The sequence below is a fragment of the Leuciscus leuciscus genome (genome assembly GCF_965113295.1).
Source record: "Leuciscus leuciscus genome assembly, chromosome: 1".
NCBI lineage: Eukaryota > Metazoa > Chordata > Actinopteri > Cypriniformes > Leuciscidae > Leuciscus > Leuciscus leuciscus.
In genome coordinates, this window is record NC_138725.1 from 2,593,422 (window position 1) to 2,620,619 (window position 27,198).

Here is a 27,198-nt window from a genome sequence, read left to right on the forward strand (position 1 = left end):
ATGTGAGCAAAATAAATGAATCAGTCTGCTATAAACAAAGCAATTGTGAGCGATAAACAAAAGTAAAGGCAGGTATCTCACAGTAAATTCCTGTGTTGTGGCACAGAGTTGAGACAGCACTTTCTGAAAAAAAATTGTTTATATACACTCATGGGCGAATGTGAGTCTACAGGGCTCAGTTACGGTCCAGTTTCTCGTGCAGGACGGAATCGCACAGTCTGTGGAACCATGTCAACATCAGTCTCTGTTTTCCATGCCAGAGTGGACTGCCTGTTGCTTGCCTGCTGGTTAGCCTTGGCTCTCTTCGGGACAGGTGCTTGGACAAGTTCATTGTCACATCTGTAAAAAACAAAACAAAATATACTGTGAGCATACTGATAACACAATCAAAGACACTGTATTATTATCATTATCGATCACTAATGGCCATGGATAAAAAAAGACAACAGTTTTTGTAATATCACACAAGAATATGTACTTTTATAAGTAGATGTGCTGCTTATCATCTTCAGTTTTTGCAGAAGTTTATTCTAGGATCTGAAAGACTGGTATGGAGACCAGTGGCTCAATGCATTTTATGCAGAATAAGTGGACTTGGCCTGGACAATGTTTTGTTTTTAATGGACTCATGTATATTTTAGAGGAGTTCCTGCTTTCTATCGAAGTCTTTTTAAAATATGGAGTCTGTTTAAGCCTCAATGGATGGAACCATTAATGTCCCTGTACTGGTTACTCGAAGAGCCCATTGTGTGTGGAGCAGGTCTCGATGTATCTGGTAACGAAATACCAGGTCTTAAGGATTTGATGTACAGAAGTGGATCTCTACAGTTGAAACTCATTATAAATAAGGCATGTCCTGATTTTAACGATGTAGGAGCAGTTTCAGCCTTTTTTAAAGGTAAAGTCTGCACGATACATTAAACGTTTTTTAGATAAACTGCAGGGGGCTCTGAATGTACAGGAAAGAATTTTACTTGCTGAGTACAATTAGAAATGCATATTTCCAGATTGTGAAGATTTCTTCCCAGATATAAGTATTGTACCTGATCTTTCTTCATTTAATGACATTAATCCCTTGTTGAAGAAGGAAATTGATGTGCAAATTGATTTCTTTGAAGTTAAAGGGAAAGCATTGTACAGAAGTATTGTGAAAGTGACCAATATTAGATGGTTAAATAGAAGTGATACTGTATGGAGAGACACATTGGAGATCACTGAAAAAACAAGCCCAGTGTGGAGGATCCTGTACAAACCTCCGTTACCTGAAAGAGTTAGTGATCTTCAATGGAGGATACTCCATGGGGCTATAGCAGCTAACTCTTTTGTGGCAATTTTGAACCCAAATGTAAGTGAGAATTGTCCTTTTTGCAATGAAAGGGAGACTGTGTTTCATTGTTTTATGTTTTGTAACAGACTTACGTTTTTGTTTAGTCTTCTAGAGTTTTTTTTCTAAATCTTTTGAGGAATGTTTTGCAAAGCAGGATTTTGATCTGCCCAAATACAAACAACTAGTCAGCTGTCCGACTCGTGGAGGAAATATACTGGATCATTTTTATTCTGTCCAACAAGCAGCATATCGTTTACTTCCCCATGCCCCCTTCACGAACTCTGATCATTGTTTAATTCAGATAGTCCCAACCTACAAACTAAAACTAAAACTAGCCAAAGCAGTTCAGTATACTGTACATCTAAAAGATGGACAACAGAGGCAATTGGGATGTTACAAGACTGTTTAAACACCACTGATTGGGAATCCATGCGTGCCTCTTGTGACTCATATACAGACACTGTGTGTTCATATATTTCCTTTTGTGAGCATACCTGTATTCCCACCAAAACTGTGGTGAAATATAATAACAACAATTTCTGGTTCACAAAATCCCTCAGGCTGCTCAGGAAGACCAAAGAGCAGGCCTACAGGGAAGGAAATGGAGATGAATACAGGCTTGCCAGACAAAAGTTAAATAAAGCCATTAGGAAAGCAAAAGCTGTCTACAAGGTGAGGATGGAGGAACAATTTGGCACTAATGACTCCTCTTCAGCCTGGAGGTCACTGAAGAACTTAACAGGCTATAAAAATAAAATACAAGTAGTCACTCCATCTGCTAAACTGGCCAATGAGTTCAATGTATTTTATACCAGATTTGAGAGATCTCCCTGCCCTCCCCCTCCCCCTTCCCCTTGCCCTTCCAGATGGGATCTGGCTCATAATCATCAGTCCCACTCAGGGAGGAGGAGAACATTGCCCCTCAAGATCAAGTCCCCTTTAATATTGAGGAGAAGGATGTGTACCGGCTATTTAGCCGGCAGAATGTAAGGAAAGCAGGTGGCCCGATGGAATTTCGCCTGCCACCCTGAAGCACTGCGCTAGTCAGACCGGTGGCCCTTACATCAGTGGTCATGAAATGTCTTGAGCGGTTGGTTCTGTTTCATCTCAAACCCATCACAGCTCCCCATCTTGACCCACTGCAGTATGCTTACAGGGCAAACCGCTCAGTTGATGATGCAGTCAACTTAAGCCTGCATTATGCTCTGGACCATCTCGACTTTCTTGGCTCCTATGTAAGGATGTTGTTTGTAGATTTCAGTGCAGCCTTTAATACCATTCTACCCGAGCGGCCTCAACATTCCCAACACAACTGATGAGGTAAACAGCAGAAACATTGTGCCATGAATGAAGTTAGAAGACTTTAAATCCCCTAATCACCACCTTTACAAACATTTACCAGGAATGTACTGTAGTAATTTACTATGGTTTGGGTAGCAATGTGGAATATTTAAATTGAATACTATCTTATAGTAATTTATATTGCAGTAGATTAATCAGGTGGGTAGAGGAATATACAATTCATTTTGTGTATAGTTTTTACCTGTGTTTAGGCATTTTGTTATACAGTGGTAGTGAATGAGTAGCCATGCATGGTTTTACCTGTGGTTATCAAGTCTCACTGTCAGAATATTTCATTTAAACCTATAATAATTATAAATAAAATACTTCTTACCAATAGCTATGATCTTGTGTAATTCATATTTTTGTACATAGCTGTAAATAAGTTATTTATTAAAGACTCATAAATCTGCATAATGTTGGGTACCGCATTTCCAAGTATATACAATATTTTTTTAGGTTTACTTTAGCTTATTTATTGATACTGTTATGTTTCAATAAGTAATAAATAATGTTTCAATAAATCAGCTAAACCCACCGGCCCTCCTCAACATTTCGATTTAATAATCTGGCCCTCGAATGAAGCTAAGTGAATAGCCCTGCTCTTCAGAAACGCTCTCCCACATATATAGCTGTTGTAACTGCGCTTATTTCCGTCGCTGGTATCAGTGGCAGTGGGTGGAATAAACAAGAAATGTGCAGTTTTCTACCATCTTGCTGACAACGTTTCTTTAGTCATTCGGCAGTCTTGCAGACTGAACCCCTGCAGGAAATCCACCCTTACAGGCTATTCTTAGCATTACTGCTAGTTTCACTTCTTTATTTTAGCAGTTTCCAGCATGCCATTAAACTCTAGAAGTAAACTCTTGAAATTATTAGTGATAAAATTGGTTTGTTACTGAAAAGGTTTCCACTATCCATGACTCCTGAATTATAAAACAGATTTTAAAAGTATTGTAAAGTAATTATTAGCATCAGCTTGGTAAAATAAGCCTGCATTTGCACATGAGCGTCTGTAAAGCAGATATTAACTGTCTTCAGGGAGTTTCTACACATGGATTATAACGTTCTGCTTTACTCTCTCCAGCCTTGAGAAATATATCAGATCCAGACTCCTTTATCAACACTACAAATGCTCTGGAAGATCTGGGATGTATTTCTCAAGCACCACTGATTTAACTTCCGCCTCCCTGAACTTCTGGACCACTTTGCTAAAACACTTGAACGAGTCGTTTTCCACCAACTATCTACATTTCTCACACAGAACATCCTCCTGGACAACAACCAGTCTGGCTTCAGAAGCGCCACTAAACTGAGACGGCCCTGCTCTCGGTTATTGAAGCTCTGAGACTGGCAAGAGGAGCCTCCGAATCCTCAGTTCTCATCTTGCTGGATCTGTCTGATGCTTACAGTTAACCACCAAGAAGAGCATCTCAGGAACAGTGGTTCAAGTCTGACCTCTCAGTGGGTCCTTCAGGGTGTCGTGAGGTGTTTAAGACCCAATATCTAGCTCTCGGTTATTGAAGCGGCTTCTCAACTACAACTCGCCTCAGTGGACTTACAGATACATTACCAGCTCATGAAGGGGAATTAACATATTCCTAACAAACATCTCAGGAAAGGAGACTTATTAAACACAACTGCAGAGGTTTATTAAGAAAATTATAGCAATCATTCAAAATGAAAAAAAGATGCTAAAAACAGGAATGAACAGACAAGATCCAAGAATCCTCAAATCAGCTCCATCACACAGAACAGAGAGAGATTATACAGTCTGAGTCTGTCCATTACTGTATTAATATTATATTTAAAGCAGCTTACATATGAAGCGCAAGAAAAATGACTTTCAACACTGTAGGCAAATATATCCATAAAATCCATATGTGTAAATAAATCTTGGCTGTTATTTTCACATTTATGGTGTCACTATTTAATATCACATAATGCCACATATACACAACATCATCATCACATAATACTGGAGCTTCACATCACAGAAATGATGAATATGTGCACGAGTCTGTCATCTATTATCTTCTTACTTCCCTCTCAAGCTGTCAGGAGGAGAATGACTATCGCCCTTGACCAAAGATAAATGTATTTGATGCTTTATTCATTCATAGATATTCATGTTAAGTGAGGTTCTAGCACACTAGCATTTATACGTTAGCAGAAACATTGACACACGGTTCATGATCACATGATCACTGTCACACATCATCAGTCTCTCACTTCAGTGGTTTGATCCCGCCACAATAAAATCAGCCGGATAATTCCATCAATTCAGGATTGAAACCTCAAGGATTCATTTATTACATTACATTTACATTCATTACAGACGCTTTTATCCAACGCAACTTACAAATGAGAACAACAGAAGCAGTTAAACTAACAATAGGACAACAATATGCAAGTGCTATGACCCTTTTCAGTTTAATCTAACGCAGTAACAGGTTTTTTTTTATATTGATTCATCAATATTTGTGCATTTGAATGTTTTCATACATGAAACGTTGTATGTTTTAGATGCCGTCAATACATAGATATTCCACAGTAGGATCTGCAGGAAACATGAGAGGAAGAAGAGAAACTGTACATGACTGAAGTCAAGGGTATTCAACTATCAACAGTTATCGATGAAGCATTTACAGACTGACTGATAGTTTAATGTTATAAAGCTGTCAGTATAAATGAACGTGTCGTACCTCTGTATAATGATCCAGCAGTCACACTGACTCCAGTTTCTGATGCTGGATCAGCTGGATCTGTGGATCACGTCTGTTAGTTCAGTTCAACACATAATGCCACATATACACAACATCATCATCACATAATACTGGAGCTTCACATCACAGAAATGATGAATATGTGCACAAGTCTGTCATCTATTATCTTCTTACTTCACTCTCAAGCTGTCAGGAGGAGAATGGCAGTAGTTGAGAAGAGACTGTACTGTATTACTGTATTACTGTGTTACTGTGTTACTGTATAATTTATTCCTGGTTTATATGAGAGTGAAACACAGTTGAGCTTCTGCAAATAAACCTTCAGCTTGAATGAAGGACATAAGCCTTATAATTCCTAAAGCCGACCTCCTACATGGGTCATACTAGGCTTTAATACACTCGTCTGATTTATGCAATATATCATGTATGACCCATGTAGGAGGCCAATATTGGGGATTATAAGGATTGTTATGCAGTTTATGACTTTGACCACTAATATTTTACAACTCCAAAACGTATGAAGCCTTCAGAAAGAGTAGAGCCAATCTGTGGAAGTTTTCACAAATCTGTCAGAAAAGAGTGTTTTCTCACCTGAATACTTGACAGTGTATCTGACTGAGGTCAAGAGTTGATCTCTGAGAGTAAGCTGACATCTCCACTCTCTGTTGTCATCTTCATTCAGGAGTGTTGTAGTCAGACTGAGGATACAGCGATATCGATCTGGAGCTGATGATGATAATATCTGATATCTGGAGTCTGTCTTCAGATCAACACCAGCCTGATTCACCCACAACAGCTCAACTCCCTCACGACGGACCCAATCATCACAGGAGAATACATTATACAACTGACAGGAGAGAGTCACAGAGCGGCCTGGACTGATCTCAGTCTGTGATGATGATGAAGATGATGATGATGATGATGATGAAGATGATGATGAAGATGATGATGATGAAGACACTAAAACTGAACACAAGACACAAATCACAGACTCTTCAATCATCATCTGAGTTTAAAGGGAGAATCTGCCCTTTTTAAATTGACCACATAATCATAAACTTACCATGAAGAACATGCAGAAAAACATCAGCATCAGGTCCACTGCCACTCGTTCTCCATTCACATATTGACTGCAGATGTAATATCCATAATCTTCTCCTGTGACGTTCTTGATGTTCAGAGAGCAGTCAGACTCAGTCTCTCATGTCTCTCTGAGTCTTTATTCTTTATTCCTCCAGTAATCAGTTTAACTTCTGTCACATGCCTGTCCTGTCTTGTGCTGCACATGGGTGTTTGTTATGTTGGGCCATGTGCTCGTGTCTTTTGTCTAGCCCCTCCCAGCTTGTTATTTGATTATTGGTTAATTTATCCCACCTGTTAGTCTCATTCATAGATATCATATAAAGGCTAGATGTCTTAAGGCGGAGTCACTTCCGGCATCACCGGCGGCCATCTTACCACAGGGCTCTGTGAATTAAGGTGAGTGAGCAGCACGCACACAAATCCTCTTATCTCGCTGAAATCTGGACGGATTTACAAACGGTTTGGTTTCTTACAAACGTCATTAACGTGGCTATAATTCTTTCATATGGAAGTCCATTTGTATAATTATTCATATGTATGTAGTTTCATAGCTACATCTCTGACGATTATAACAAACCAAACCGTTTGAAAATCGGTAGAGAATTGAACAAGTTATGGTTATTTAAAAGTACATGCACCATGTTGTGAGTGAGCGAGCACCCTGTGGTAAGATGGCCGCTGTGTGCGGACGTCGACCTCCATTGGCCAGCAGCGCGCACGAGACATCTAGCCTTTATATGATATCTATGGTCTAATTACCCTCCTTTGTTTGTTCCCCTATTTAGCTTCCTTGTGTTTGTAGTCCTGTGCTGGTTCGTTGTCCGAGTTACCTGTCTTTGATGTTCCTGTCTGTTGATTATCTGAGTTCTGAGTTTTCTGTATTTTTGTCTGTGTTTGTTAATTAAATCTTCTCTGCACTTGAATCCTCGTCTCTCGCTCACTTTCCCGTGACAGAACGAACCAGCCAAATGTGGATTCAGCGGAGCGAGATTTTTTCTTCAGAGGAGGAGAAGGGAAATTCCATTTCCCTATTGGAATATTTCTCCAGATGTGTTCAGAGGACTTTGGAGGAGGAGAGCACCATGTCAGACGGTGATCAGATCGGAGGAGGTGGTCCGGTGGTCCGGAGACGGAGGAGGAGAAGGAAGACCTCCTCTGTGACTATTCCGGTGGTCCCAGTTCCGGTGGTCCCGAGTCCGATGGTCCCAATTCCGGTGGTCTCAAGACACAGGAGGAGGAGAAGGGTTCCCTCCATAATTGTTCCGGTGGTCCCAGTTCCGGTGGTGCCTGCCGAGCCTGTGTCTTCGGACAAGATGGCCGCCGCCGAGCCTGTTCACGTCATGTCTGCTGGGCCTGTGTCTTCAGACAAGATGGCCGCAACAGAGACTGTTCACGTCACGCCTGCCGAGCCTGTGTCTTCGGACAAGATGGCCGCCGCCGAGCCTGTTCGCGTCACGCCTGCCGAGCCTGTGTCTTCGGACAAGATGGCCGCCGCCGCGAGTGTTCGCGTCGCGTCTGCCGAGCCTGTGTCCCCTGACAAGATGGCCGCCACCGAGAGTGTTCACGTCACGCCTGCCGAGCCTGTGTCTTCGGACAAGATGGCCGCCGCCGAGCCTGTTCACGTCCAGTCTGCCCAGTCAGAGACTGCTCACGTCACGTCTGCCGAGCCAGAGACTGTTCACGTCCCGTCTGCCCAGCCAGAGACTGTTCAGGTCACATCTGCCCAGCCAGAGATGGTTCAAGCCACGTCTGCCCAGTCGGAGATAGATCGGGAGATGCCCATTCTCATGGCCGGGGGGGCACTGATCGGCTATTTAGAGCGTTTAGCTCGGATCCTGGAGACGCCCTTCAAACCTCCAGTGTCTGTTCCTGAGCCGGAGCCAGTGTCTGTTCCTGAGCCGGAGCCAATGTCTGTTCCTGAGCCGGAGCCAGTGTCTGTTCCTGAGCCGGAGCCAGTGTCTGTTCCTGAGCCGGAGCCAGTGTCTGTTCCTGAGCCGGAGCCAGTGTCTGTGCCAGTGTCTGTTCCTGAGTCTGTGCCTGTGCTTGTGTCTGTTTCTGAGTCTGTGCCTGTGCTTGTGTCTGTTTCTGTGTCTGTTTCTGTTCCTGAGCCGGAGCCAGTGTCTGTTCCTGAGCCGGAGCCAGTGTCTGTTCCTGAGCCGGAGCCAGTGTCTGTTCCTGAGCCGGTGCCAGTGTCTGTTCCTGAGCCGGTGCCAGTGTCTGTTCCTGAGCCGGAGCCAGTGTCTGTTCCTGAGCCGGAGCCAGTGTCTGTTCCTGAGCCGGAGCCAGTGTCTGTTCCTGAGCCGGAGCCAGTGTCTGTTCCTGAGCCGGAGCCAGTGTCTGTTCCTGAGCCGGAGCCAGTGTCTTTTCCTGAGCCGGAGCCAGTGTCTGTGTCTGAGCCGGAGCCAGTGTCTGTGTCTGTTCCAGTTCCTGAGCCGGAGCCAGTGTCTGTGTCTGTTCCAGTTCCTGAGCCGGAGCCAGTGTCTGAGTCTGTTCCAGTTCCTGAGCCTGTGTCTGTTTCTGAGCCTTCAGTGTCCGCGACACTGGCCATTATGACTACAGCCATGTGGTGTGTGTGGGCTACGCACACACTTGGACCGGTGGTGTCTGTTCCTGAACCGGTGGTGCCAGTTCCCGAGCCGGTGGTGCTAGTTCCAGTGCCCGAGCCGGTGGTGTCTGTTCCAGTACCCGAGCCGGTGGTGCCAGTTCCAGTGCCCAAGCCGGTGCTGCCAGTTCCTGAACCGGAGCCGTCTGTTCCTGAGCCCTCAGTGACCGCGACACTGGCCATTATGGCCACAGCCATGTGGTGTGTGTGGGCTACGCACACATTTGGACCGGTGGTGTCGGTTCCTGGGCCGGTGGTGTCTGTTCCTGAACCGGTGGTGCCAGTTCCCGAGCCGGTGGTGCCAGTTCCAGTGCCTGAGCCGGTGGTGCCAGTTCCAGTGCCTGAGTCGGTGGTGCCAGTTCCAGAGCCGGAGCCGCTGGTGCCAGTTCCAGTGCCTGAGCCGGTGGTGCCGGTTCCAGTGCCTGAGCCGGTGGTGCCGGTTCCAGTGCCTGAGCCGGTGGTGCCAGTTCCAGTGTCTGAGCCATTGGTGCCAGTTCCAGTTCCTGAACCGGTGGTGTCAGTTCCAGTTCCTGAGCCGTGGCCGCCCGAGGGGTCTTCACCGCCGTGGCCGCCCGAGGGGTCTTCACCGCCGTGGCCGCCCGAGGGGTCTTCACCGCCGTGGCCGCCCGAGGGGTCTTCACCGCCCTGGCCGCCAGATGGACTGTTCGCTCTGCCCTGGTCGCCCAAGGGAAAGTCTCCGCCCTGGCCGCCCGATGAACTGGCCACTCCGCCCTGGCCGCCTGAAGGAAAGTCTCCACCCTGGCCGTTTGCACAGCCTGCCCCGTCCTGGCCTCCTGAACCCTGTGGACCACTCTGGTGTCCCAGACATTTTGTTTCCCCCGTCCCGCCCTGGTCTGTCCCTCCCGTCCCGCCCTGGTCTGTCCCTCCCGTCCCGCCCTGGTCTTATGGAGCGTCTGGTAGCCGCTCCGTAGGGAGGGGGGTAATGTCACATGCCTGTCCTGTCTTGTGCTGCACATGGGTGTTTGTTATGTTGGGCCATGTGCTCGTGTCTTTTGTCTAGCCCCTCCCAGCTTGTTATTTGATTATTGGTTAATTTATCCCACCTGTTAGTCTCATTACCCTCCTTTGTTTGTTCCCCTATTTAGCTTCCTTGTGTTTGTAGTCCTGTGCTGGTTCGTTGTCCGAGTTACCTGTCTTTGATGTTCCTGTCTGTTGATTATCTGAGTTCTGAGTTTTCTGTATTTTTGTCTGTGTTTGTTAATTAAATCTTCTCTGCACTTGAATCCTCGTCTCTCGCTCACTTTCCCGTGACAACTTCCCCTGAACATCTATTGTAGATCCATGTAGTTGATTTGCAGTCAGAAAGAGCTTTATTACAGGACAGAGAGACATTTTCACCAGAACTGATGAACACATGATGACCTCTTCTGGTTCCTGAAATACAGTATATCTCAGTGATCATTATGATATATATTAATAAATGAAACATAAAACACACCAGCATAAAAAGCAGAAGTTTTAAATCATAGTATTTTTCCTGACTTAAAGCAAACAACACACTCTCCAGAATAAACTATTAGTCTTTATCAGAGAGCTGTTCAAATCACTGACACACTCTTAATATGAAGATAATTCTTCATCATCAGATGTTTGAGTGACACTATGAACTAAAACCTGTATGATTTCCTTTCTTCTGCTGAACACAAAAGATGATATTTTAAAGAAGGTTGGTATAAACTATGAACTATCCCTTTAAGGGTCATAGGAAGAGAGTGTGTGTGTGTGTAGCTATACGTACAGGACATGTTTCAGGGTGTTAAAACCACATGTGTTTCTGAAGAGGACTTGGAGCATCTCTAGATTCACAGATAGAAAAGGTGTGAAGCCGAAGAGGGTCAAAGGGAACAGGGGAACTTTCCATATAGAGCTTTTGGTGTGTGTGCTGCGTAAGACAAGGGTGATACAATCTGTAGAAAATCTGAATATGTGCTTTCACAAGCTTATGTTAGTGAATTAAGTGTACTAAGATGACAGCCCATAGATAGAAGGCGGCCCAAAAAAGAGGGTTTTTGTGAGGGTTTTTTCGGGTCCACAACTCGGGTGAAGACTCTCATGTGTTTATTATTCTGAATCTTTTTAATAAAACAAAGTCATGTTGTGGTGATTCGTAAAACTTGTTAAACAAGTCTCAGAGTAATTTTCCCTATTAATATTTCATGAATTTAGTAATGAAATATTAATGCTAGCGAACACCCAGTGCATTCGAACTCCAGATTGATCTGTTTCGAGGCTCCGTCGTGTGTGTGTCTGTGTGCGCGGGTGTGTGTGTCTGTGTGCGCGTGTGTGTGTGTCTGTGTGCGCGTGTGTGTGTCTGTGTGCGCGGGTGTGTGTGTGTGCTCCGCCGAGAACCCTGAATAGACATCAGACATCCCTAATCTGAAAGGTAAGGGCAATGTTTAATTTAAACAGATTATGATTATGTCTGAGAATGATTTATGTGTTACAGCGGTATAAAAATGCAACAAGCTTCATGTATTGAGTGTTGGATGTAAACCCGGGATCCAGGAACATCCGGATTAAATAATCAGATTCCAAATATAGCACTTGTAATTAGATTACATTACATTTTAATATATTTGTAGTCAGACTACAATTATTATACACACACACACACACACACACACACACACACTCGATGGCCAGGCTGTGCTCGCTGAGTCTGTACATCGTCAGGGTTTTCCTGAGCTTCACATCACTCACTATGTTTAGGTAGTTCGCAACAGTGTACTCTCGATTTAGAGCCGAATAACATTCCAGTTTGTGTTGGTTTTGAATGGTGTCCAATGGGTGATGTACTTGTTTTACTCTCTCTCTCTCTCTCTCTCTCTCTCTCTCTCTCTCTCTCTCTCTCTCTCTCCACTATCCCTCTCTCTCTCTCTCTCTCTCTCTCTCTCTCTCTCTCTCTCTCCACTATCCCTCTCTCTCTCTCTCTCTCTCTCTCCACTATCTCTCTCTCTCTCTCTCTGGTAACATATTTCATATATGCTGGGCAAGATTAATGGTATAAGCTATCATCATCTATTTTGTAACTATTTTAAGTGTAACCATAACCATATTTTGTCATTAAACCTGTTCAGTTACAAATAATGTGCTAACTAGTTTGATTTGGTGTTGACTTTGAAGTGCTTCATATTGCAATGCAATATCATCCCTCTCTTCAGAAACGCTCTCCCACATATTAAGCTCTTGTAACTGCGCTTATTTCCGTCGCTGGTATCAGTGGCAGTGGGTGGAATAGACAAGAAATGTGCAGTTTCCTACCATCATGCTGACAACGTTTCTTTAGTCATTCGGCAGTCTTGCAGACTGAACCCCTGCAGGAAATCCACCCTTACAGGCTATTCTTAGCATTACTGCTAGTTTCACTTCTTTATTTTAGCAGTTTCCAGCATGTCATTAAACTCTAGAAGTAAACTCTTGAAATTATTAGTGATAAAATTGGTTCGTTACTGAAAAGGTTTCCACTATCCATGACTCCTGAGTTATAAAACAGATTTTAAAAGTATTGTAAAGTAATTATTAGCATCAGTTTGGTAAAATAAAGCTGCATTTGCACATGAGCGTCTGTAAAGCAGATATTAACTGTCTTCAGGGAGTTTCTACACATGGATTATAACGTTCTGCTTTACTCTCTCCAGCCTTGAGAAATATATCAGATCCAGACTCCTTTATCAACACTACAAATGCTCTGGAAGATCTGGGATGTATTTCTCAAGCACCACTGATTTAACTTCCGCCTCCCTGAACTTCTGGACCACTTTGCTAAAACACTTGAACGAGTCGTTTTCCACCAACTATCTCCATTTCTCACACAGAACATCCTCCTGGACAACAACCAGTCTGGCTTCAGAAGCGCCACTAAACTGAGACGGCCCTGCTCTCGGTTATTGAAGCTCTGAGACTGGCAAGAGGAGCCTCCGAATCCTCAGTTCCCTTTCGTAAAGGGAACTCCCGCTGCATCAATACTCGATACTTTGGGGAATGCCTTCGGCATGAAGCGTCTGAAGTCAACTATGGAACTATTCCAATCTTGATTGGTGCAACGTCACCCGTGACGTCGCATGTGACAGTGATCCGGAAGCTACAAAAGGGTCACAGGAACCAGGAAATGTTAGCTTCTGGTCTTCAGCAAGCGCTCTATGTCATCTTGTCTGTTCTATTTGGTGTTGTTTGTCCCGTGAAAAGAGTATTATTTATGGCGAAAAAAAAGAAGCTATTCAGGCAGTGTGCGTCCCCTTGCCCACGTTATTTAAGCGAGGATGACACACACACGCTTTGTGTAGTTTGTCTGGGAGTGGAGCATGCAGGGGCGGTGCTCGAGGGCGCTGTCTGTGCAAACTGTTTTCAATGAAAAAGCTCCGCTCCCGTTTGAGCCTGTTCGATCAATTAGATCAGGCTCGCGTTTCCAGTGCATCAGGTCCCGCGTCTGTTGAGGCAGCGCGCCGCTTGTATGCATGTGATTCGCACGTGGGGCTGGCATATGATACTGAGACGGTTGCGACCCTTTCTCAGTGTTTATTAACCAGCTCCACTGGTCTCGCGCACGGTTCGGAAGCCAGCGCTGCGGCTTCTTCCGACCGTGTTAAAGACACAGCGTTTGATTTATCTGGCTCCGAGGAGTTAGATATTATCTATTAACACTGAATCACATGGATATGGGGATTCGCCACCCCATATTCCCGTTAGTGAGGAGTTGCTGGAGGTTGTAATCAGGGCAGTGGTTAAATTAAATGTTAAATGGCCATATAATAAGCAGGAAGCGACTAAGAAAAATAAAATGAATGAGCGCTTCCTGCAGACCCAGTCACAATCTCCGTGTCAGAGCCTTCCCTTTTTCACTGATCTCCATACTGAGGTATCAAGATCATGGAAAAATCCATTTTCATCTCAATTAATTTCCCCCATGTATATATTTACTCATCCATTAGGGAATCTAATGAAAATGGTTATTAGGTGATGGCTCGGGTTGAGGAATATTTTGCGAAATATTTTCTCCCCGACATTGCGTCACCCCTGATAGCTCAGACACTTCCCTCCAAATCTCGTACATCGAATTTGTTAGGGAAAGCATATATGGCGGTGGTCGAGCTGGTGCATGCCCACACACGATGGGGTTATTACAGGCATACCCGGCTGACCTCCTCAAGCAGGTGGACTATAACTGGGAGGTCTCACTCTATATTACTGAATTTCGTAGAGTAGCTGACTTATCTCTCCGTATTATTAAAGAGACGGCCCGTGCTATTGGCCGTTCTATGGCAGCACTAGTCGTCTCAGAGAGACATTTATGGCTTAATCGCTTGTGGATCGGGGAGAAAGACAGGGCTTTCCTTCTCGATGCTCCACTTTCACCTTCTGGCCTCTTTGGTGATGCGGCAAGAACCGTTGTCCAGAGGCTTCAGGAGACAGAGCGACAATCAGCTATCCCCAGTTGTCAGTCCAGGTCTCATGGGGTTGCTGCCAGGGGGTAGCCTCATGGGACAGCCGCCAGCTCCTCATATTTTGAGAGGGTTCCCTCTTGTGCCCCCCCGTATAAGGCTTGGGGCCAGAGGAAACATTCTCGCACGAAGCTCTCCATACCGAAGACAGGTCTGAGGACTGTCTCTCGGGCTAAGACGGCTTCAACTAAGAGGTCTTGTCGTAACACGCAGACCCTTATGGGCGTTCCCCCAGGAGAGCGAGTACAGGAGTCTCGCCCCCTTATGCAGCCCTTAGGAAATCGATGTTCGCTTCCCGCCGCCGATGGCGCTTCGGGACACATCGGCTTCCAGCGAACACAAATCGCAGTATCTGCCCGAAGACGTTGCGGCACTGTCGAGTTCGCCGCCTCTCAGGAGGTCTGTAGAGAGCATATTTCGGTTAGTTCCTGCCAGTTAGCTGCTTCAGGTCACCGAAGCCATTTGGAAATTTATAGCCGAGGCCAGTCTCGAGGGACTGGTCCCCATAATGGCATATTTAGACACCCCGAGGGGTCTTCAAAATATAGCCTAGGGGGTCCTGCTTACAGTGGAGCTAATATACAAATATTATCTACTAAGGGTGGTTCACATGTCGGCCAGCCCCGAGCAGGGTCGGTTTTTGGAACAGGAAGTCTAGTCCCTCTTAACACAGGAAACCTCAAAGTGGGCTCTTCCTTGGTTGACGGGAGACCGGGTTCTACAGCTGGCACTTCATAGTTCCTATAAGGGGGGGAGTTAGGCCTTATTTTGGATCTCAGGGTACTGGATCAACCTCCGAGGGGGTTCAGATTCAAGTTACCGACTGTCAGTCAGACCAGCTCCGAGGACTGGTCTGTCTTGATAGATCCACAAACTCCTTAACTCCTCTTTCCCTTCTAACCCCATCACAGGAAGTTTCCGAGATCCGCTTTTGGGGGGAAAAGCGCATCAGTTCTGGACTCTTCCAGTCGGCCTAGCCTTATCCCCTCGCACCTTCACTAAATGTATGGACACGGCCCTTGCTCCATTGAGACTTCAGGGTGTCCGTATCTTATAGCTGACTGGCTCATTTTGGCTCAGTCAAAAAGAACTAGCAATTCAACATCGAGATGTTGTTTTGCGCCATCTGAGGTGCGTGGGGTTGAGACTCAATGTGAAGAAAAGTTCTTTAACTCCTCTTCAGAGGACTACGTCCCTGGGAGTAGAGTGGGACTTAGTCACAATGCGGGCACAATTGTCTCCTGCTTGTATAAATACTATCTTAAACACAATGAAGAGTATTAGGTTAGGCCAGGCTATCACTGTCAAACACTTTCAAAGAGTTTTGGGTCTTATGGCTGCAGCTTCCACGGTAGTACCCTTTGGTCTGCTCCATATGAGGGCCTTGCAGTGGTGGCTCAGGAACAAGGGATTTTCTCCTCTGGGAAACCCTTTTCGTACGATCAGAGTTACGCGCAGATGCCTTCGTTCTCTTGTCGTATGGAAGAAACCATGGTTCCTGTCTCAGGGCATGGTTTTGGGAGCACCATGTGAGAGAAAAACTCTGACCACGGATGCGTCCCTCACGGGCTGGGGTGCGGTTATGGAGGGCCGTTACACCCGAGGTACTTGGAAGGACCATCATCTCACATTGTATATTAATCGCTTGGAGATGTTGGCTGTATTTTTTTGCCCTGAGGCACTTCCTTGTAGACCTCAGAGGCCATCATGTTCTTGTTAGGACAGACAATATGTCGGTGGTCTCTTATATCAACCGCCAAGGAGGTTTGAGATCTCGCCCTCTTTGTAGACTGGCGCATCAAATTCTTCTTTGGTCCCAGGACAAATTTCTCTCTGTCAGATCTATTTATATTCCTGGTGTTGAAAATATGGGTGCAGACATCCTGTCGAGGCAGGGGCCGAGGCCCGGGGAATGGCGGCTCCACCCTGAAGTGGTTGAGCTTATATACAGCAAACCCAACTAATCTGGTGCCTATTACACGTCAAACTAATATTGCTGTGGGGAAAAGTAAGTCTGTTAAGTTAGCTCTTTTAAACATTCGCTCACTTAAAAATAAATCACTTCTAGTCAACGACTTAATAACCACAAACAACCTGGATTTTATGCTTCTAAATGAAACCTGGCTAGAAGACAGCTACAGTGCAACAGTCCTCAATGAAGCAGCCCCTCCTAACTTTACTTTTATGAGTGTCTGCAGAGCTGTTAAGAGAGGTGGGGGTCTAGCTGCTCTTTTTAAAGATATCTATCAATGTAAGCAAATATCATTTGGGAATTACTTGTCTTTCGAATATCTGGGTATTGTGTTAAAAGGTGCTCCACGCATTTTACTTATCATTATTTACAGGCCTCCAAAATACTCTCCAGCCTTTGCTGAGGACTTTACAGAACTGTTATCAACAATTACCTCAGAGTTTGACTGTTTTGCCATTACTGGAGATTTTAACATCCATATAGATAATGGAGAAAACAATATGGCAAAAGAAATCAAAACTGTTTTAAAAACTTTTGATCTGACTCAGCATGTACATGGACCCACACACGGGGCAGTCATGGCCTAGTGGTTAGGGAGTTGAACTGGTAACCCAAATGCTGGTTCAATTCCAGAGCCGGTGGGAAATGACTGAGGTGCCCTTGAGCAAGGCACCTAACCCCTAATCGCTCCCCGGGCGCCACACAAAGGCTGCCCGCTGCTCTGGGTGTGTGTATCTACGTTTGCAGTGTGTGTGTTAACTACTCACTACTCTGCTCCTAATGTGTATGCATTAACTTGGATGGGTTAAATGCAGAGGTCAAATTCCAAGTATGGGTTACCATACTTGGACGTCACGTGTCACTTTCACTTTCACTTTCACACAATCGTGGACACACTTTAGATTTACTTATCAGTAAGGGTCTAAACATTTCATCGATTGTTATTAAGGATGTAGCACTGTCTGATCATTTCTGTATTTTCTTTGATATATTGATCTCTCCTGCCACTGAAGCTAGATCTGTGTCTGTCAAGAAGAGATGCTTAAATGAGAACACTAGTGTACTATTTATGAAGGCTATATCCTTAACACCAAGCATATCTGCAGACTCTGTTGATTTTCTCCTTGATTCTTTTAACTCAAAAGTTAAAGGTGTAATTGATGATATAGCTCCTGTTAAACTCAGGAAGAAGAGTGGCAGACAAAAAGCACCTTGGAGAAACTCAACAGCAGTGCAAAATATGAAAAGACAATGCAGAAAAGCAGAGCGCATGTGGCGGAAGACAAAACTTGTAGTCCATTATAACATCTACAACGACAGCCTTCATGCTTTCAATATGGAACTAGGCAAAGCTAGACAGACTTTCTTCTCAAATATTATAAACAGCAATTTAAACAACACACGCACTCTTTTTGCTACTGTAGAGAGACTGACAAACCCCCCAAGCCAGATTCCCAGTGAAATGTTCTCAGACAACAAGTGCAGTGAGTTTGCTTCTTTCTTCTCTGAGAAAATCAATAATATCAGAAAGGTGATCAGCACATCCTTGACTTGCGCTGGGGTCAGACAGATCAAACCACCTGAGAAAGTAGTTACTATGTCTGATTTCAAAGAAATTGATGGCAAAATTTTGGAAGAAACCGTACAGCACCTTAAAACATCAACCTGCGCTCTTGACACACTTCCCACATCGTTTTTCAAAAGTGTGTTAAACAGTTTAGAAGCAGATCTTCTAGAAGTGGTAAATGCTTCACTTCTCTCTGGGAGTTTTCCAAACTCCCTGAAAACTGCAGTTGTCAAGCCCCTCCTGAAAAAGAGCAATCTGGATAAGACCATATTAAGCAACTATAGGCCGATCTCAAATCTTCCTTTCATAGGCAAGATCATTGAAAAAGTTGTCTTCAATCAGCTGAACAAATTCTTATGCTCGAATGGATACTTTGACAATTTTCAATCTGGTTTCCGACCGCACCACAGCACAGAGACAGCGCTCATAAAGATAATAAACGATATTCGCTTAAATACTGATTCAGGCAAATTATCAGTGCTGGTACTACTCGACCTCAGTGCTGCATTTGACACTGTCGATCACAACATACTTCTGGACAGGCTGGAAAACTGGGTGGGGCTTTCTGGGATAGTCCTAAAATGGTTCAGGTCATACTTAGATGGGAGAGGTTATTATGTGAGTATAGGAGACCATAAGTCTGAGTGGACATCCATGACATGCGGAGTCCCTCAAGGCTCAATTCTTGCACCACTCCTGTTCAACCTGTATATGCTCCCAATGAGCCAAATAATGAGAAAGAACCAAATCTCTTACCACAGCTATGCAGACGACACACAGCTCTACTTAGCCCTATCGCCTAACGATTACAGCCCCATTGACTCCCTGTGCCAATGCATTGATGAAGTTAACAGTTGGATGTGTCAAAACTTTCTTCAGTTAAACAAAGACAAAACTGAAGTCATTGCGTTTGGAAACAAAGATGAAGTTCTCAAGGTGAACGCATACCTTCACTCTAGGGGTCAAACAACTAAACATCAAGTCAGGAATCTTGGTGTGACACTAGAGTCAGACCTTAGTTTCAGTAGTAATGTCAAAGCAATAACTAAATCAGCATACTATCATCTGAAAAATATAGCAAGAATAAGATGCTTTGTTTCCAGACAAGATTTAGAGAAACTTGTTCATGCTTTCATCACCAGCAGGGTGGATTATTGTAATGGACTCCTCACTGGCCTTCCCAAAAAGACCATAAGACAGTTGCAGCTCATACAGAACGCTGCCGCCAGGATTCTGAGCAGAACCAGAAAATATGAACATATCACACCAGTCCTCAGGTCTTTACACTGGCTCCCAGTTAAATTTAGGATTGATTTTAAAGTATTATTACTGGTATATAAATCATTCAATGGCCTAGGACCTCAATACATTGCAGATATGCTCACTGAATATAAACCCAACAGATCACTCAGATCATTAGGATCATATCAGCTTGAAATACCAAGGGTTCACTCTAAGCATGGTGAGTCCGCTTTTAGCTATTATGCCAGCCGCAGCTGGAACCAGCTTCCAGAGGAGATCAGATGTGCTCCTACTGTAGTCACATTCAAATCCAGACTCAAAACACATCTGTTTAACTATGCATTTACTGAATGAGCACTGTGCCAATGTTCGTCCGACTGTTTGTACTGTATTTTATTTTGTATTCTTCTAAACTGTTTTAATTATTCTTATTTCTTTTTATTATTTTAATTTCTTCTATGTAAAGCACTTTGAATTGCCATTGTGTATGAAATGTGCTATATAAATAAACTTGCCTTGCCTTGCCTTATATGGAGAGAGTTTGGCCGGGCGGAGGTTGACCTGTTCGCTTCTCATGAGAACTCTCATTGCCCGCTCTGGTACTCTCTCTCACATCCAGCTCCTTTGGGCTTGGATGCCACGGTACAGATGTGGCTGAGGTCACATCTGTACGCTTTTTCCCCGATCGCTCTGCTCCCTGGGGTTCTAGAAAGGGTCAGGAGGTACGGAGTGAGACTACTCCTTGTAGTTCCGTACTGGCCGGCCCGAATTTGGTTTTCGGACCTTATTAGTCTCTCGGAGAGTCCTCCATGGAAAATTCCTATTAGGAGAGATCTTCTGTCTCAGGCTGATGGTATATTATTTCATCCCCGACCAGAGTTATGGAGACTATGGGTCTGGCCCCTGAGGGGGTCCCACCCATAATTAGGTTGCCCTTTCCACCGAGGTGGTCAGGACATCCATACTAGAACCCCACTCTACTAGGAACTAAACAATTAAGTTAGGGAGGGCATTGAACCCAGTTTATTACTGCCCACTGGCTTCAGTACTGGTGTTCCATCCCGCTCTCTAACGGGATCTCCTGTTCATGCTTAGGGCCTCTGTGGCGGCCTCAGTGCCCTCTGCAAGTCTCTAAGGGTGTTCTCGAAAGGACGTTCCCACTGAAACTCCATGTTCCTGTAGATTGGAGGATGAATGCTTTTCATCCAGCCTATTGGCTTCAGGCTGATGGGTTATCCCTGGCACCCATCATGTCCTGTGGGTGAGGTATACGAATATATATTTGAGATATATAAGTATATATAGGAGAATATATTGAGTCTGCTTCCTGCTCGTCTTACTCCCTGGAAGAGTGGTGGTGCTGCCCCCTCTTACTTGCTAGCGTGGGAGCCACTCAACGTTATTTTTGCCCTGTACTGAGGTACTTGTAGGCAATGTTAAGATTCTTCAGGTATTCCATCCTCCATCGCATGTGTCGGATGGTCAAGGTCATAGCCTTTCAGGCTGAGAGGAGTCAGTCCATCTAGTTATGCATCAAGGGTTAGGAGCTATTCCCTTTATTAAGAGTACAGTTGGTTATCTAAAACCACTCATATTTGAAGTACAAGGTGCGCTTCTGCCTTCACCTCTCATCTAATATTTTCTACTGTCTGGGGCTCCCAGCCATGAGGTCAGTCGAGCCTCCGGCTCCAGACCTCCCCTTCTTGCACCAAATCTTATGACAAGCTAGTTTGGATCTGCCCTCTACTCATTCTATCGTCCGTGAGTGTACCAGATGCTTTATACCAGGGCGTTTTTACTCTCAGTGTGGCGGCGTGGGTATTCGTTCCCCAAAGTATCGAGTATTGATGCAGCGGGAGTTCCCTTTACGAAAGGGAACGTCTCGGGTTACGTATATAACCCTCGTTCCCTGAGTAGGGAACGAGACGCTGCATCCCTCGGCCACACTTTTCGCGCCCCTGAGAACGACTTGCTTTGACCAATTAGAAGCTAACATTTCCTGGTTCCTGTGACCCTTTTGTAGCTTCCGGATCACCGTCACATGCGACGTCACGGGTGACGTTGCACCAATCAAGATTGGAATAGTTCCATAGTTGACTTCAGACGCTTCATGCCGAAGGCATTCCCCAAAGTATCGAGTATTGATGCAGCGTCTCGTTCCCTACTCAGGGAACGAGGGTTACATACGTAACCCGAGACGTTCTCCTCTTGCTGGATCTGTCTGCTGCTTACAGTTAACCACCAAGAAGAGCATCTCAGGAACAGTGCTTCAAGTCTGACCTCTCAGTGGCTCCTTCAGGGTGTCGTGAGGTGTTTAAGACCCAATATCTAGCTCTCGGTTATTGAAGCGGCTTCTCAACTACAACTCACTTCAGTGGACTTACAGATACATTACCAGCTCATGAAGGGGAATTAACATATTCCTAACAAACATCTCAGGAAAGGAGACTTATTAAACACAACTGCAGAGGTTTATTAAGAAAATTATAGCAATCATTCAAAATGAAAAAAGATGCTAAAACCAGGAATGAACAGACAAGATCCAAGAATCCTCAAATCAGCTCCATCACACAGAACAGAGAGAGATTATACAGTCTGAGTCTGTCCATTACTGTATTAATATTATATTTAAAGCAGCTTACATATGAAGCGCAAGAAAAATGACTTTCAACACTGTAGGCAAATATATCCATAAAATCCATATGTGTAAATAAATCTTGGCTGTTATTTTCACACAACTTTATGGTGTCACTATTTAATATTACATAATGCCACATATACACAACATCATCATCACATAATACTGGAGCTTCACATCACAGAAATGATGAATATGTGCACGAGTCTGTCATCTATTATCTTCTTACTTCCCTCTCAAGCTGTCAGGAGGAGAAGGACTATCGCCCTTGACCAAAGATAAATGTATTTGATGCTTTATTCATTCATAGATATTCATGTTAAGTGAGGTTCTAGCACACTAGCATTTATACGTTAGCAGAAACATTGACACACGGTTCATGATCACATGATCACTGTCACACATCATCAGTCTCTCACTTCAGTGGTTTGATCCCGCCACAATAAAATCAGCCGGATAATTCCATCAATTCAGGATTGAAACCTCAAGGATTGATTTATTACATTACATTTACATTCATTACAGACGCTTTTATCCAACGCAACTTACAAATGAGAACAACAGAAGCAGTTAAACTAACAATAGGACAACAATATGCAAGTGCTATGACCCTTTTCAGTTTAATCTAACGCAGTAACAGGTTTTTTTTTATATTGATTCATCAATATTTGTGCATTTGAATGTTTTCATACATGAAACGTTGTATGTTTTAGATGCCGTCAATACATAGATATTCCAAAGTAGGATCTGCAGGAAACATGAGAGGAAGAAGAGAAACTGTACATGACTGAAGTCAAGGGTATTCAACTATCAACAGTTATTGATGAAGCATTTACAGACTGACTGATAGTTTAATGTTATAAAGCTGTCAGTATAAATGAACGTGTCGTACCTCTGTATAATGATCCAGCAGTCACACTGACTCCAGTTTCTGATGCTGGATCAGCTGGATCTGTGGATCACGTCTGTTAGTTCAGTTCAACACATAATGCCACATATACACAACATCATCATCACATAATACTGGAGCTTCACATCACAGAAATGATGAATATGTGCACGAGTCTGTCATCTATTATCTTCTTACTTCACTCTCAAGCTGTCAGGAGGAGAATGGCAGTAGTTGAGAAGAGACTGTACTGTATTACTGTATAACTGTATAACTGTGTTACTGTATAATTTATTCCTGGTTTATATGAGAGTGAAACACAGTTGAGCTTCTGCAAATAAACCTTCAGCTTGAATGAAGGACATAAGCCTTATAATTCCTAAACCGACCTCCTACATGGGTCATACTAGGCTTTAATACACTCGTCTGATTTATGCAATATATCATGTATGACCCATGTAGGTGGCCAATTTTGGGAATTATAAGGATTGTTATGCAGTTTATGACTTTGACCACTAATATTTTACAACTCCAAAACGTATGAAGCCATCAGAAAGAGTAGAGCCAATCTGTGGAAGTTTTCACAAATCTGTCAGAAAAGAGTGTTTTCTCACCTGAATACTTGACAGTGTATCTGACTGAGGTCAAGAGTTGATCTCTGTGAGTAACCTGACATCTCCACTCTCTGTTGTCATCTTCATTCAGGAGTGTTGTAGTCAGAGTGAGGATGATACAGTGATATCGATCTGATGATGATAATATCTGATATCTGGAGTCTGTCTTCAGATCAACACCAGCCTGATTCACCCACAACAGCTCATATCCCTCACGACGGACCCAATCATCACAGGAGAGTGAATAATATGAATACAACTGACAGGAGAGAGTCACAGAGCGGCCTGGACTGATCTCAGTCTGTGAGGATGAAGATGAAGATGAGGATGAGGATGAAGATGATGGTGATGATGAAGATGATGGAGACACTGAAACTGAACACAAGACACAAATCACAGACTCTTCAATCATCATCTGAGTTTAAAGGGAGAATCTGCCCTTTTTAAATTGACCACATAATCATAAACTTACCATGAAGAACATGCAGATAAACACCAGCAACAGGTCCTTGTAGTTCTCCATTCACATATTGTCTGCAGAAGTATGATCCATAATCTTCTACTGTGACGTTCTTGATGTTCAGAGAGCAGTCAGACTCCAGACTCAGTCTCTCATGTCTCTCTGTGTCTTTATTCTTTATCCCTCCAGTAATCAGTTTAATTCCTGAACGTCTGTCATAGTAGGTCCATGTAGTTGATTTGCAGTCAGAAAGAGCTTTATTACAGGACAGAGAGACATTTCCACCAGAACTGATGAACACACTAGTCACTCCACTGGTTCCTGAAACACAGTATATCTCAGTGATCATTATGATATATATTAATAAATGAAACATAAAACACACCAGCATAAAAAGCAGAAGTTTTAAATCATAGTATTTTTCCTGACTTAAAGCAAACAACACACTCTCCAGAATAAACTATTAGTCTTTATCAGAGAGCTGTTCAAATCACTGACACACTCTTAATATGAAGATAATTCTTCATCATCAGATGTTTGAGTGACACTATGTCCAGTATCAGAAATAATACAGTATGATCTGTGTGTATCAATTAGTGATGGGCATTCCGGCTCTTTTTCGTGAGCCGGCTCGTTTGACTCACAAACGGCTCTTTCAAAAATATATGTTTTAACTCGCTGAAAGTCCACCGCACAACTGTGCAACGTGAATATTCACATTTTTAATTGCCCATAACAACCCAAAAACTTGTCTGCTTGCCTTGCATATCTAATTAATGGGCTAAGTTATGACTGACTATTTTTCTTACCTTCGTTTTAAATTTTTTTTATGTGGATGTTAATGAGTTTGTAGAAGTTTAGCTCTTGCGTTCTTCTGAACATCTTGCGCTGCCATTGCCCAATGTCATTTGTGAGTCATATCAGACCATAATCTGTCTCTCTTTTAAATGCCCATTCCCCGAGTGGTAGGCTACGACTGGCTGTTTTAAAATATAACTAATATCGAAACAAAATAACAAAATAACCCAGGCAGTCTCATCTACGAGACGTTTAGGCCTCCTCCAATATTACTCACAGCTGGGCAAACTTTTTCATTTGACTGGTTCAACCGCCACCCGTCCGAATTTAATTAAAATATTATTTTTCGTCACGTCATCCACCCGATCCGCGGTTTACCCGCATCTCTAGAGTGTGAGTGAGTGTGTGTGTGTGTGTGTGTGTGTGTGTGTGTGTGTGTGTGTGTGTGTGTGTGAGTTAGCTCGGCCCTAGCTCTCTCATGCAGTTTAATTGGTTGACATCGCGTCTATGATTGACAGGAACAGAATGTGAGGCTGATCAGACAGTCGAAACAAATGTGTGTGCGCCTTTAGGCCTATATAATTATGTTTTTGTTGGATTTTGAATTAGTCAATTATTTTAAATACAATTAAAATCATTCATTATTTAATTATTAGCCTACATAATGATTTAATTTCTATAGGCTATATTTTTAAAAATAGAGTCGGCTCTTCAGATATGCGAGCCGGCTCCCGTCGTTCACCTACAAGAGCCGGCTCTTAGATCCGGCTCATTCGCGAACGACCCATCACTAGTATCAATACACAACTCTGAGATCAACACAACGTGAATGTGTGCAAGAATAAACTGAGCATGTTCAAATGAACTCTTTCCAGACTAATTCCACTAAATGTCTTTAGAGAAAATACAGATTTCTTTACCTGTGAGAAGTGAAGAGAGAATGATCAGTCCCAGCAGACACAGATCACACTTATCAGCCATTTTCTGTTTCTGTCAGTCTTCCTCTTCATTATATATAGTTACAGCTCCTCCTTTAAACATCATCAGCTCCTCCTGTGGTTATTAACTTCCTCTCATCTGACCAACCAACCATCACTGCTGAAATAAACATAAAGCCTAATGTTGCAGTGCATGATGGGAACCACCAATCAAAGCTCATCCATGTCTCCCAAAATAATCATTATTGCTAATATAGCGTATAACTGTTGAGCTAAGTGAACCTGAAGGTAGTGATGGTGAGATGAAGCTTCATGAAGCTTTAAAGCTTTCCAGCCTGATGTGTGTAAAAGTGGTTGATTTCTCCAGGTTTGGAATGCACACAGCGACACCTGCTGGTCAATGCTGATATCATGCAGAACAAATCCTCAGTGGTGTGTTATGGAGATTAATTTGACTTCATGCAGGGCTGCCAATGCTGAGAATCAGGCAATCGACACTTTTCACTCGCTCTCACGACACACATCCAGTTTCTCACGCAGAGGAAAATCATGAAGCAAAGAGGACTGACACCGACAGACAAGGTTCCTATTGATATGAAACACACTCTCAGCTCTCAGATTCTGTCCATTTTATCACGAAATTCAACAATAAATACGGTTTTGGCGCTTGTAAATGTGACGTGACAGATCGCTGTATCTCCTGAACCGATCATCTCTTACTCTTCACTGCTAGTTAATAGCAAATAAACACGAATGAACAATAGGTGTGTTGAAAGATACAGTACAACTTACCGAAATGTATATCCCGAATACATAATATCCATCAGTCAGTGTTTTTCACCCGTGGAAGAGCTCAATAACAGCTGGAGAACACTATAACCTACACGTGACGCTACATTTACCTCAGGAACATTAATGACCATAGCACGCGCTAGTTGGCTAGACAAATTAGCTAGAGGAGTATTTTGCTAAATATGTGCACAATATTAATATTTATTTATTTTTACATATTTTTTACATATATCGTTGAAATATTATAAATTATAATAAAACCCTATTATATTTCATTTCAGTTGTTATTTTTAACCTTTAATAATAATAAAAGCTGACAGGGCATTATATATTTACAGCATTAGGTGAGATTTTTTTTTTCTTGTGAAAAATTAACATGTATCTCTAACTAATATTTATCGAAATTAAGATTGAATCAAAATCAGATTCAAATCACAAGAAATAAAAAATGTGTGCCTCCATCTAAGAGTGAATCTGGCTGTTCTGGAGACAGAGCGTTCTGTGATAAATGGCGGCTTTCACAATATGCTCAAAGGAAAGACTATCTTCTCGGTAAGTCTCCAAATCTATCAATACAGCATTAGCACACATTCATTCGACATTGATTCATTGTGACAAATGACTTGCATGAGTAAAGTCTTGTCATTCTGTCTTTCAGGATACTTCAGTCTGCGGAGGCCTTCAGCCACAAAAGTGGCAAGGCTGATTGGTCAGGAGGGGTGGACGACCAATTGCCCCAAAGCAGAGGAG

General features: G+C 43.4%; 2 protein-coding genes across 3 annotated transcripts in view; both read right to left on the minus strand.

The window, feature by feature from the left end:
- The window catches only part of LOC309478494 (uncharacterized protein), a gene marked incomplete at its 3' end in the record, with an annotated part of 405,172 nt that overhangs the window by 161,372 nt on the left and 216,602 nt on the right, over positions 1 to 27,198 (minus strand). The gene's annotated exons all lie outside the window — the stretch shown is intronic.
- LOC309480319 (uncharacterized protein) lies at positions 10,370 to 26,788 on the minus strand. 2 transcript variants are annotated; one of them, XM_082144732.1, is made up of 5 exons: positions 25,639 to 26,788; positions 23,933 to 24,241; positions 23,461 to 23,835; positions 22,850 to 22,909; positions 21,580 to 22,704 (listed from the first exon to the last, which is right to left on the minus strand). In XM_082144732.1, exons 1-5 carry the CDS (start codon positions 25,697 to 25,699, stop codon positions 22,667 to 22,669), a joined length of 843 nt encoding a protein of 280 aa, XP_082000858.1. In that variant the 5' UTR covers positions 25,700 to 26,788; the 3' UTR covers positions 21,580 to 22,666. The 2 variants fall into 2 exon arrangements, 1 of the variants encoding a protein (XP_082000858.1); XR_014199587.1 differs by lacking the exons at positions 21,580 to 22,704; positions 22,850 to 22,909; positions 23,461 to 23,835 and adding an exon at positions 10,370 to 10,464 and having other exon boundaries at positions 24,220 to 24,241; positions 25,639 to 25,721.